Here is a 14,187-nt window from a genome sequence, read left to right on the forward strand (position 1 = left end):
CACAGCATGCCAAATATGGATGCTGTGTCTTGCAGCCAAATGAAAAAAAAAGAAAAAAAAAAAAGGAAAAAATGCCAGCAGGCACACTTGGCAGGAAGTGGTAAGGCATCATGAATGCAATTTACTCCCATTCAGTATGTGGTCAGTTCATAACACCCTTACCCCCTATAATACACACTGCCGAATCCCCAGATGATTCAACTGTTGCCCCCGGCAACCATGTGCGTAAGATGACGCGGATGACAGAGTGCCATCATTGTCTTGGGACAGTTGTTGGGAGGGGAGAGCGGTCGACAGAGGTGGCCTGATTGTTTGGTTTCTTGAGAGTTTTGTGATTCCCTGAATTAAAGGTCTATTACTTCCTTTAATAGGTCATGTCCATTTGTGACATACAGTATAATCCATCGATCAATCTTTGTGCAACATGAAACGAACATTAGCATTTGAATTTTTTGTAGATATTGGGAAGCCTGGAGAAAATATACAGTATATGATTTCTGATTGTTATCTTTGTAGCAAAGTTTTGCATTTTGATTACAATCACAAAAAGGATGGCATAAAAATAGAGTCTGCTGTGTTGGTCATATCAAAAGCAAGCAGTTTTGTGATCAATGTCAGGTCCTCTTCTTAAATGTGGCCCATTATGCCTTGTTGATGCTGTTTGCGTACTAGTGCTTGTCATTCTGGGCAAACCACATGGAGCTTGCATTATTCATCCATTTTCTTGGGGGGGGGGGGCATTTAACTAGGTTACTAGCTGCTCTTTTTGAGGAAGGAAATAGCATATTTTACTTTAATATGTGGGTTGTGACTCTCACACACAGGTCATTCACTTCATGTTTTATCATAGAGGCAGATTATTTTGCCTCTTATTAACCCATTGAGGATGAGTCCCGAGTATGCTCGGGCAAGCATCTATGGGAAATGCATGTTGTAGCAAAATCAAACCGCCCTCAGCGGGTTAAGGGGGGCAGCATGATACGATGCAACACTATTCAGCAAGACTAACTAGGATTTGAACCTGAGCCATTTGATAGCAAGCCAAACATAATAGAGCCACTGCTCTGCTTATGAATGAAGTTTTGTAATTCAAACTATTGATAAATGAACTAGCAGAAATATTGAGGATACTGTAAAACGAGGAATGTTCGCATGTATTTTAATTTCGCAAAATTTGCTGGAGCCAAGATTCGCAAAATTAAAATGCACGTGAAAGTTCTTGTCAATGTTGAATGCATTGAATGTTAGAGGCAACTCGCGAAAATTTCATGCCATGATAAAGGCTGTCGGCTCCAATTTGCGAAATTTCATGCCTTGAAATATTGTGTTTTACAGTACTCAGAGCTAATAGCCCCATGTATCCTTGTCCATATTGGTAATTCTTTCAAGAGTATGAGGTTGCTTCAAGGAAGGTCATGCATATCTGTTTATTTAATCCTTCATGACAACCCCATATATTTTTAATGTTCAAATTTGTATGATAAAGACAACTTCCCCTCTGATAGAAATTTAAGGAATTTGGGTATTTTTCACAATCACAGAACTTAAAGGGAAAATTTAGAATGATTGTTATCCTGATGCCAGTAGTGAAAGCTGTGAAAGACTAGGGAGACTGTATAAAGGGGCTCCTCCCTATTAGCCTTGAAATGTGCTGTACTAATGTCATATGCCATCTGCCCCTGTTGCCAAGCACTGTTATGGCGTCATATAATGGATTATATCCAGAAAGAAAGACCAAGTGAGATTTGATACATGGCCAGTCCATGGCTTTGTGGAAGTAGGAGATTATAGCATTTGTGTGTCTGTGTGCATAAAGGGAGATTGACATCAGGGCCATTCTGTGGAGTCGTTTTAGCCAACTGCTTGCTGTACTCTTCGGTGAAAATAACAATCATGGCTATGGCACAAGTATCCTACTATACTATAAAGCCATGCTTGTGTATTTGTTTGTTTGTCCATTTGTTTGTTGTGTTTTGCAAACATTGTAAAGAAATGTAGATTTGGTGCATTACACCCAATAGACTGTATTCCAAAATTCTATTAAGTGTCAAAGAGGCAAAACATTGAGAAAACTGACAACTTTTTTGACTTAAATTGGCATAAGCAACTGCAAGCTTGGCACAATGAATAAGGGGAGGAGTTTTTCAGCAATATTTAGGTCTCTGCTATATGTACATACATGTATTCAACAATGTGAAGTAGCCTCTGATAATATCTTCTATTCTGTGAATTTCTATTTCTTTTTCATGAGCCACAATGCCATCCATTCGAAATATCAAGTTCTATGCTAAAATTGAGAATTTGTGTAAGTTTAATCTCCATGTAAATGCTGTTGCACATTTACAGAATTATGAAGTCAATTATCAAATAATTACATTTGAAGGTATTTTGTAATTCCTTTTGTGGTATTTTTCACACAGTTTAGTCTGTTGTTATAAATGCAGTGATGCTCAGAGAAAAGCAAAGCAAACAAAACAAGAAGAAAGCCAACAGGATGAAGATACCCTCAAAGTAGAGGATACATTATCGTCGCTGGGGCGATAAGACCTTGTATCTACAAAATGTCAAATGTTCAGGAGAGCCCAAAAACATGGCGGCCAAAGCACTGTGGCGAATGGGATAGCCTTTCCTTTGACATGCTGTGGTGGCTTCATTTTTGGAGTAAGACAGTTGGAATTTGGACAGGACATCACTTAACCCATTATTTGACCATTAATCCAAACAACTCATTTTCACCAAAATTGCAGATACAAGGTCTTATCACCCCAGCGACGTTATGTAGCTAATTGTTCTCTGTTGATGTGTTCGTTACGTTTGCTGACACCCTGGGAGAGTAATCGTGGGGCTTTTCTGTCTTTTATATAAATTACAGTATGGTCTTGCCACACCTCAAGGCGTCCCGTCGGTCCGCGACTTTGAGCGCAAGCTCCACGAGGCCGACGCCTACCTCCAGATCCTGATCGAACAGGTGGACGATCTTGGCGAACGCATCGGCAAGCTGGAGAGCCCGGAAGAGCAGGCGCGACATGAAGCACTGCGGGAGAATTCCAAGGTACGTCCCGGAGATTCCGATCTGATGGGATAGGGTAGATGGGGCTAAAGAAGTGACTGGAGTCTAAAATACAGATTTATGCAAAGATCCAAACTCACTAAGGTAGTTCAGAACTTGTCCACAAAGGAAAATTCTCCCTCAACGTATTAACTGCTGGTGTTATGTTATGTAAGCCAACAATAAGTTAATTCCAATCGTTAACGCAGCTGTGACAGATGAATTTGTAAGGCCTATATTCTACATGTTTCAGTCCATGTGCAAAATTTAAACCATGGATTTTAAGCTACATTGTACCTTTGCGAATTTGACTTAATATGTTAAGTTGACTTTAAAAGCAAGGCTGACTGTATTTCATGGTGTGTTTACATTCACTGTATGAGGTGTGTTTACATTCACTGTGTGAAACACTGCATGAAATACTGCTGTACTTTACCATCAACTTAAAATGCAGCTATTGTAGTGTATTGCCACCTTCTCTTATTTCCCCCACTAGGCTATGATTGAGTCTGTCAAGCAGGCCATTGTACTCCTCCAAGTTGCCAAGGTAAGAGATGTCAACTGTCTGTTTGTTTGTTTGTTTGTTTATTTGTTTGTGTTCTGCTTGATCTCGAACCAGATGAAGCTTTGTTCGTTTCGTTTTCCTCTCTTTTTATGTGTACCTCGAAATTTTTGAAAGATTTCTTCCGGAGCATATAGCGGCTGTTCATTGATGTGGTTAGGAGTAGTAATAATGCTCACAAAATGGTTTTGGGTCGCTAAGATTATGAGATATGGTCAGTTTTACAGTAAAGGGTGTAACTTTGATGTGGCAAGGGTCAAAAATTAAAGTTGTATTTCCATTTTCATTTTTGCCTTTATTTTATATAGGAATGTCTATATTTTCAATATTTTGTCATTCCAGAGCTTAATTCTTAGGCTAAATATGAAAAATGAAGTGACTATTATGGAATTTTAGATAAATTTAGGTAAAAACAACAAGAATGTTTTGGTCACCCACAGCAACCAAATGAAGATAAATGGTGGATGTAATGCAACTTTTCATTTGCTGTGAACATATATTTGAAATATCAAAACACTTTTCCCCCAACAGATATTCGCTCTTGCAATTATTTGGATGTGAACTTCAAATTCCAAGGTAAAAATGGTACCTGACAAACTATTTTTAAGTTAAAAGAATGTTCTAGAAGCAAGAGCCACTCTAAACATAGCCCTAAATTATCTCTTGGTAACAAACATTTATCAACCCAAATCCCAAAGAAATTCGATTATTTTTGACAAAGTTGAAATTTTCAGACTTGTGAGTTTCGGAGGCTTCAGTTAACAAACTAGTGTGTTTCGGAGGCTTCAAAACTGCTAACACAAAGTTCTAGTCCTGTATTCACTTAAAATAATAAAACTACAGTAAGCAACTATCACTACATGCTAGAATAACAACAGGGCATCAATAAAATGTGAATAACAGTATACAGATGTACATTTTATGGCAGTGCATTATGTTTACCCTTCATACAAATTGTACTTATAATTATACGGAAATTGGCTTCCACAAAAGTGAATAATAAACTGTGTACACTTTGAGCAATGCTCAGTTCGAATTTATGATATTACATGAGGCAATATGATTCTAAAGGAAACTGCAACAGTAGCAATAAAAGTACACTGATTAGGAACATCTTTTTTTTTTCTTTCTTTTTTGCGGCTTAAAGTTAGCAGCAACGCATATTTCGGAGGCTTCATCATGACTGTTAACATGCAAAAATGGTCCATTTTAAGGTGATATGAAGTACATTAATGCAGCTGATTGTTTCCAAATAACTAACAATGTTGTAACATGTAAAATAGTATTTATTTGTATGCAGAAAAAAGACTTTCCAACATATGTTAAGAGACAAAGAAAAATATTTTAAATCTTTATCCTCAGTTGTATACATACACTGTATTTGCATATCCATGACTTTGGCATTGCAGAACATGATTAGGCTACACACATGTACAGCTGTATGCATTTGTCAAACTTTTCATCATAATGCAGTAAGAATTACTTTCAGTGAGTAAGAACTGTACACAGTGTAGCTATAGACTTAATGCAAAGATTATGTTTGCTTGCTTTATAAGTGCAGTTTGTGGGATGTATATTGACATAAACCACCCATCATAATGATTGTTTTATATACATGTGAAATCAATTTCAACTGCTGATGAGAAAGGGATAGAAAATAGACTATGTGATGGCATGATGGTCAGATTACAACATAGCATTGTAAAATATAGAAAGGGGAAAAAAGGCTTATAAACATTCTTGTGCATATATGGACCATGCCTGATATCCCCAACTATAGCTATCAAATGCAGTGATCATGGTCATAGAACAGCAATCTTAAACACCAATCAGCCATTCCATGTAAGGGTCATCATCAAACTGTCATCATCAAAATGGAGTTGGAATTATAATCAATATATTGGTGATATTATCATGGAGCTCAATAGAAATTGAAATGGTCAAGATCCCATTCATCTTTTTGAATCGCCTGTTGAAAAGAAATGTACCCCTACCCTACCCATGACTGTGTATGAATTTGTGGTATACAAGTCACCCCTATTTCATATCATTTTATTTTTATTTTTTTTATTCTTCAAGGCTTCTTTTTTTATAGTTATTTTATAAAATTCCAGTTTGTGTGACTCCTGTGACAGCTAGGAGGCCTGCTTTTGAAGGTACGCATTGAGAAATTGCTAACAGAACTTTTACTGTTTCTAAAAATGACAACCTTTTTAGCAAAAAATTAAAAAGCAGCAAATGTGTTTAAATATTTAAGTTTGTTAGAAACCCACAAGTTTGTTTTAAATAGTATATAAACCCACAGACTACAGTTTTAACCCTTTGAATTTCAAAATAGTTAGGGGCTTGTAACTTTTTCCAGAAAAGCCAGGACTAAACAGATTATAAAGATTTCAATCATTTCAATATTGTTCTTCATGAACATAACTTCTCCAGACACCCACCCATGTAAACTACATGTACCCCATGGCAACAGGCTATTTATAAGTAGAGGTCTATATGTCATTTATAAACAATCCCATCCCAACCATTACTGTCCATTTACTGCACTGAGAACTACAATGGTTGTACATCCGCAAACATGTCATAGAGTCTCATACATGTATGCGAAGAGATGTTTCGTAACACAAGTTACATTTTGCTTAATCAAAAATAGTCAAGTGGTCACTGCCAGCATGATAAAGTATGGAAAATAGGGTATAGTATCAAGATTTTGTTGCACCTAGCATGCATCAAATCTGACATACAGATTGACATGAAAACCTGTCTGAATGAAGTAATCAAATGTCAAAATTCCAAAACAGTACCCTGTGATCCAAGTCACCCCACAGAAATGATAATCTGCAAGATGTTAGCTATTTTCAAATCCAATCACAAATTTATTGATTAATTACTTTCCTCCAAATAAGTATTGGAAATGAAAGCCTAAGAATTTGTTAAGAAATGGAAAGCTGAAAAAGTCAAGATTTTAGTATGGCAAAAAACAAATGCCATGTGAGTAACAATGGAATGGATTTGTCAATGGGTTATATAAAATGGACATGTAAAAGATTGTGTTTCGAAACTATTACACTCAGATGATAGTGAGTCGAAAGTGTAAAAATCCAAAAAGTATTTCCCACCATTTGCTCTTGATCATGCATAAAAGATACAACCTTAAATTCAAAAGTAATATATTAAAATTTCTTAGTTAAGTGTATGCTTCCCTCTTGAATAACCATCTATTAAAGTCCTTGAATCTTCAGGACAGGAATAGTGTTCAGTTCTTTGAAAAATAGTGTATTTAACACTAAATAATCAAGTAATTGTTTGGTCTTCATTAACGAAGTCTAACCAGTCAAAAGAGTGATGCAAATATGGTCACAACACTTCAACTTCTCTCAAGAGTAAAAATGAGTTATCCAACTTAAGAACATTGATGTATCCACAACTACTTGCTTTGTTGCACTACTGTTGCATGATGTGGGCATGCACGCAAGGCTGGAAGTCACTTTCATTACTCACAATATCTAGCCTGTTCCATTGTTTCAAACGGAAACCTACAAAATAAATGCTTTTCATACATTTAAACAACTATCTACACCTTGCTTGAGGAATCATTAAGTCTCATTCAGTCCAAACAGTTATTTGATAGACTTAGAATTAAAAAATTATAATCAAAACTTTCCATTTACATGCTGTTAACATAAAAAGGAAGCCTCCGAAACATCTGGAAAATTAATTTGGTATGCCGTATGTTTTTATGAAAATCATGTATGTTATGTAGAAAGTGATGGGTAAATTGTGTCTTTTTTGGTTGATATACACTGTTTAAACATATTTGTGGGGCAACATCCTCATCTGCTAATATCTTATTGCTGAGTAAAAAGGTGAGTTATGTGTGACACATCTGCACTATTTAAGAAAAATAGGTAAATCGTATACTAAATGTAGATATTGGTGAGTAAACAAAGCAGCCAGAAAACTGAATGTGATTAAATATCTTTAGATATGTCATAAGCGATCATTGGGTGGGTGAACAATAAATCTAATTTGATTTTGTCCTGAGAAAATCACAAAAATGCAGTGTTAACATCCTTTTGAAGCCTCCGAAACCACTTTTTCTCTATAAAGTGTATTAGCTCAAAAAATTATTGCAGTATCATAATGTTTTTATTATTTTTGTTGTCTGTCCATGTCTGTTGATGATTTCATGGCATAATTTGGGGCAGACACTCAAAGAATTTATCAGAAATGTCAAATTAGATGTTTTTGCTGTTTCGGAGGCTTCAATGCGTCTCGGAGGCTTCACGTGTTAACGGAAAATTTGTATTGTCTCCTATTTTCAGAGAGTTTGGCGGATCTTAACTATTTTTGGTCTATTAGGTTAGGGCCCCATATCCTACATTTTGACATATAGATTAGGTTGCTTCTCTTATCTATATTCATATTATTTGACTAAACACTTTGTTTCGGAGGCTTCAAAACTGCTAACGGAAATTTCACTTGATGGAATAAAATTATCACAAAATTTCAAATAGCCCTAGAATCAAGTAAACTTTGATGTAAGTCTAAAGTTTAGCTGTACCTTACTATTTTCAGCATAAAAGAAAGTAACCAAAACACATCCACTGATCATTACTGTCCATCAAAGTTTGTAAACAATTGTTAACGGAAAATGAAGCCTCCGAAACCTCAAATTTGAAGTCATAGTATTCTGAAATAAAGGGCCAGATACAAACCAAACTAATTTGGTCATTTCAATTGACCATACAACTATGCTTTTAACATAAAAAATTAGATCTCTGCAGTTGCTGTAGAAAATTATTAACATTTCAAAAATGTTATATAAATTTCAATGCAACAAAATAGTCATTTTTAGGGTACATATGTGACTGTCAAAACAAAACGCATTAATACCTGGACCTGATTATGCTACCCAAGGTGGCTACTCATAAGGTGACTCACATGGGAAAAAATCTTTGAGATCTGTAAATCTATGTGTTCAGGGTGGGCGAAAAGGCTAAAAATTGAAAGTTACACCCTTTAACGTAAAACTGACCATATATGCAAAATGAGAATGAATATTAGCGTGCAAGCAGTGAAGGGATTCCAGTTCACATCATCTGTGACTGAATATGTTCTATTCCATTATTAGCCCTTCCTGATGCTGGAGCATATTCATGCTGTACATAAAAGTAGACAGCCTTTTGAGTGTATGATGTAACCTTGAAATTTAGTGTGAATCAGAACTCTTTTGATGACTTTATGTCTGTCCCATTGTATATATGCTATGGATGCTCATCAGAGCGCGGATATTCAATGCCAGCAATTTTTTTTTGCAGAGAACCCTTCTTCCAGACAGAATACCACAAACCAAATTTTCAGCGAGCCTACTGTTGTACTAGACATATGCTCATTATGATGCAAATTGCTCTCTTGACTGTACTGAATAATTGTATATTAACTTGCATTTGCTGACATTGGGTAGGGCTAAGAAAGTGGAGAATGTTATAGGAAGTAAAGTTTCAGCATGTTTGCCCCAGCTATCAAATGTTGTAATAGCATTATTAAAGTAAGGATACAGTTGTAAGTTCACAACCTGTAGATGTGTGTATGTTTTTTGTTTGTGTGTGTATTTTTAATAAGCTCAGTCCCTACTACATACCTGTACATGAAAAGATAAATTCAATCTATCAATTTTCTAGTAGATAGAGCTTAAAGCAACAAACAGCCCCCAACAAAGGAGCAACCACCAAACAAAAGTATTGATGTAGTCCAGGATTGAAAGCTCACATAATATATTGTGAGACAGATAACTATCATGTCATTTTCAAATTATGCCTTACTGCTTTATGTAGTTTATACTAATTGACAAAAGAAAAGTAAAACAACAAACTATCAGAATAATAAGATCATTTATCTTTATATAAAAAGAGAGAAATAAATTTATTCTTGCATTTTTGCTATTGCAGTAAAACCTGCCCAGTCTCAATTCCACTAAGTCTAAAATTCACTTTCCCCACAGGTACTCTTTGTCCATCAATGTTTCATACACGTAACAGGTCCATTTCAGTATTTGGGAGTGGCATCAATCACAAAATGCCTCGGTAATACAGGCTTCACATCAAATATGTTCACTCAGGCAGGTGCAGATATGCAGTATGTATGTATTTAAGCATACAAATACACGCTCTTTTGTCTCAATTTATCACAAGCCAAGAGTTTTTCGGCCATGTCTTGGTTTTTCTGTTTCACTCGTACAGTATACAATTCTTCCAGTTAAAACTGAAGTAAGTACAGAAGAATGCTCTTCGTTTTTACATTCCCTTTCAATAGTGAATGACATTTGATTAATACTGTTTTCCTGTGATGGCTTGTGACTATGTGTGTGTGGTGACTTGGATTTGAGAAATGATTTTACTTTCATCGTTGCTGATTTTGCTGCATACTATTTGTACTTTCCTATGAAGAATGAGGAGGAATATTTGTTAATCTCTGGTGTAATACTCTCCATATGATTGCCTCTGAAATTAAGTATATTTCACATACCTGTTACTGTATAAGTGGTAAACTGAAAAGGGAGAGATTTATGTAGCACATACACACAATGTGTTGTGCTAATGCAAAAAGTTCTATATTACTCTAAAAGCTGTTATATTTCCGTACAGATATTTTCGTGAATGAGGAGGTCACTGACATTTTCGCAAGATGCTATTTTTGCGATTCGACAACGAGGCTATCGCGAATGCACAACCCTAGCATGTGGCAGTATTTTTCGTGTGTTGTTAAATTTGTGACCCAACAGTGATTCACAAAATTTGCAAAAATCAATCCTTTGCAAAATTTGCAAAAATTAAATCCTTGTGAAAACAACAGCTTTTACAGTAAATGAAATGGGATGATTGCTATCAAGGCGTGTTGTCAATAACTCAGACATCATTACCAACCACTAATGCAATCCCTTTCCAAACGGCATGTACACGTATCTGTCTTTATACTTTCAAAAATTCCTGACCTGGCTAGTGAATAAACATAACTTGTGCTGCTTTGATTCAACGTTGGCATTTTTTTTTTTCTCCCAGCAAGTTCGTTGCGTACATTATAAGTTATTTATGTTTCACTGTACTGAGTGTTAGCAAGCACTTTATATTTAATACAAGCAATGTCGTGTACTACTGTACTGGATCAGTGTTGACAGATTGGAATCTCGGATGAGTATGTGTTTGAGGGGGGCAGGAGGTTTTGGTATCAAGTACTTGAGGTACAATTGCAGTACCCCCACCCCCCCCCCCCCCAAAAAAAAAAAATAGATAAATAAAAAAAATAAAACAAGCTTGTCTTCTCTTTCTTTTCATGGGGTTGGGAGAGCCTGAACAAACAATGCTTTACCATGGGAGTAGGTAAATTGTTAGGTTAAAATGTCACAATACTCATTCATGTCCTCATATCTGATACAAAGTTTCCAAGTGTTACACTGTTTTTATCAGATCACTTGATCTGCAGCTGGGGATTTCAGTAGAAAATAACAAAAACGGAAAATATTGTTAATGATAATTCAGTGATTACCATCAACCTGTTTACTTTCCCAGAGTATATGTATTGTAAATGCTGAAGCTAGCACCTAATGCTGCTATCAAATTTTTAATTCATTCATTTCAATTGTGACAGCCTGCGATAAATGGGGCTATTGCAAGTGCTCCTCAAGGGACGTTTTTTAAAAGCAACATTCTGTAAAGTATGATGATGACTGAGTGTGAAGATCTTGGAATCGATTAATATATGGTTTGATATCCTTTTTCACTTTCTGGATATTATTGCCTCTTCATTTTGAGTTTCCCCTCACATTAGCATGTGGCTTTTGCAAAGACCTAAAGAGTCAAACCAACTGCAAGACTAACCGAGTGTAGACCTCTGCAATTGTGATATCAAAATCTCCCCTTGATCCGTGTTACATGAAGATGCATACAGTGTATGTCACATACTTCTAACACTGCAGTAGTCGATTGATAGTCGTGATATTACCCCTCATCCGCCGGTTTCATAGGCTGCATTTATCAACTTTCCCCTGTTTAAACGGCTTTCGATAGCCCTTTCCAAAACCCTGACTGCCTGTACTATTAATGTGCCGCTTGTTTTCTAAGAAGGGACGGCGAAAAGCAATTACCATCATAAAGACATATCTTCCTTTGAGAGTGACGAGTCATGATGCAATGCCACATGAATCAATTGTCTTCCTATCTGTGAGGCAGCTCCAGTTTAGCACATCCTTTAAATATTTCTGAGTGGCGGCATGAGACTTTGGCTGCATTTATCAACTTTCCCCTGTTTAAACGGCTTTCGATAGCCCTTTCCAGAGCCCTTTAGAAACGGCTTTCAAAATAGTTGCGATTATCAACTCTCTTCGCGAACACGATTTTTTAACTGGCCTGTCACTGCACAGCTGCATTGCGCTATTCGACCTGAGGAAAAGTATGTACAAGTACTGAAGTACAAGACTACAAAGCCGTTTCAAAACAGCTTTGCGTTTATCAATTTCCAAAAGGCTTTTACAAACAGGTTTCTGAAAACCTGTTTAGGAAACCTGTTTGGATAGCCACAAATTTGGGGCTTTCGAAAAGGCTTTCCTAATGGGCTTTCAAAACAGCTTTGCGTTTATCAACTCGTAAAAATTCATTGAAAGCTGTTTGGATAACCTGTTTCTGCCGAGAAAGGAGAGTTGATAAACGCACCCTTTCGTAAAGGCTTTCCTAAGGGCTTTCAAAACAGCTTTGCGTTTATCAACTCGTAAAAATTCCTTGAAAGCTGTTTGGATAACCTGTTTCTGTCGAGAAAAGGAGTTGATAAATGCACCCATAGTCACTTATAATGCAGTTTATAAGCTGTTAGTGTGGAGGGTATTTCACATACGTTCATGCAGCTGTGCTCTCTCAACTTCAAATTGATGTCACTGACACTTATATGAAGAAATGTATGGAAAGCTTTCATTTGAGAGAGAAAGTAATGTTCTTTGATATAAGATATTTTAAATCAAAGTCCTTTTTGTGAATTATGTGACATCACATTATACAGATATCTACATATGAAAGACATATGAATATCATATCGCTATTTAAAAGAAACCACTTACATGTACACATGAAAAGTATAGTCTTCATGCAGAAAGACAACCCCTCATTTTGAAATCTTTGCATGTAAACTTTCTGATATATAACTCAAAGGGTGATAATTCTGACAAATATAAAAAAAATATTGAATGAAAACTGATAGATAGCTGTGGAATAGTGTTAGTATTTTCTAACAGGTAAACCTAGGGATGGGACTACAGTAAAGTATGTATGCATACGACATTACTTGATCTCACTTAGATGTAGACCTATTCGGTTAGCTGTAAACTTCAAAAGTGAATGCCAATCCAAATAATAATGACAGGAAGCAAGGCAAGGGACTGTGGGATATAAGGTCAGAGTTCACAAGCTATTGTATAAAATGCTCTCTAAATGATGTCATTGTCCAAGTTATTTCTGCTACAGATTAAATGCAATGTATAAAGGTGAGATGTCACTAACTTTTCTCCTGAATACGGGTAATATGTGTACAGTTGAACCTCTCTTATCCGGCCTCCCTTTATCCGGATCTCTCTATTTAAATACAGACGCAGTCTCGCCGTGATTTTTTTTTTTTTTTTAATAATTACGGGAGGAAAGGGGGATTCCCAACTCCTTGAGAACTCCTACACAAACACACATGAATTACATATTACTTCCAACATGATTAACATACATTACATCAAATTTCCTTCCAAATTGCTTACCTTCAGACATTTTAACATCCCCAAACATCCCCAAATGTAACAATGTAAAGGTTGCAGTATACACATTACTACATGTGGTACTACAATGGGCTACATCAGTACATGTGTATATGTACATGTATAAAGTATTGAGTCTCCCGTATCCGGCCAAATCCCTTATCCGGATGAGCCCCGGTCCCGACTTGTCCGGATACGAGAGGTTCAACTGTATCCCATTGTCTCTTAGGTCCACTCAGAAAATTGTCGAGTAAGTCACAATTCACAAACATCTTACTTTTGAGAAGTATGTGGTGTTCATGAAATAGTAAGGGGGGTTGTAAACATGTGAGCAGATTATCTCAATTGAATGCTTTCACTTCAAATTTTTCCCATTGGTTTTGGGGGCACAAAGTTTCATGAAATCAGATTTTAAGGTAATGGATTGAGTTAGCAAAACCCTTTCCCATAGGACCCATCTTTTGTAAGTTTCTCACAATACCCCCCTTCAAAAAAAAAGCAGTGTAAATCACACAAATTGTTCTTTCTGATTCTAAGTCAAATATGACAGTCATCGAAGATTTGATTGTAGATCAATAGGAGGTTTGTGAGTCAGTGATGTCATCAGCCTATATGATTTGTAGCTCTAATTTCATTGTTTCATGAGAACATGTCAAACTGTGCCAGAAAATGAAGAATTATGCCAGGTGGACTTAACCACTCTCAGTTTCAGTGAATGAGATGAATGTTAGCTTTGCTCACATACCCTCTATCATCCAAGCATCTATAGAATGCATTAGAGCACTG

At 36.2% G+C, this 14,187-nt stretch overlaps 1 protein-coding gene across 1 annotated transcript in view; it reads left to right on the plus strand.

Moving 5' to 3' along the window:
• Positions 1-14,187, plus strand: part of LOC139719408 (oxysterol-binding protein-related protein 9-like) — an 86,985-nt gene that overhangs the window by 26,557 nt on the left and 46,241 nt on the right. Inside the window, exons 5-6 of the mRNA XM_071630825.1 lie at positions 2,873-3,052; positions 3,546-3,596. Coding sequence (XP_071486926.1) covers positions 2,873-3,052; positions 3,546-3,596 — 231 coding nt within the window. The remainder of the gene's footprint in view (positions 1-2,872; positions 3,053-3,545; positions 3,597-14,187) is intronic.

This window comes from Diadema antillarum, unplaced genomic scaffold (genome assembly GCF_040938485.1).
Source record: "Diadema antillarum isolate AM-2024a unplaced genomic scaffold, OU_Dant_1.0 scf00000110, whole genome shotgun sequence".
Classification (NCBI taxonomy): domain Eukaryota; kingdom Metazoa; phylum Echinodermata; class Echinoidea; order Diadematoida; family Diadematidae; genus Diadema; species Diadema antillarum.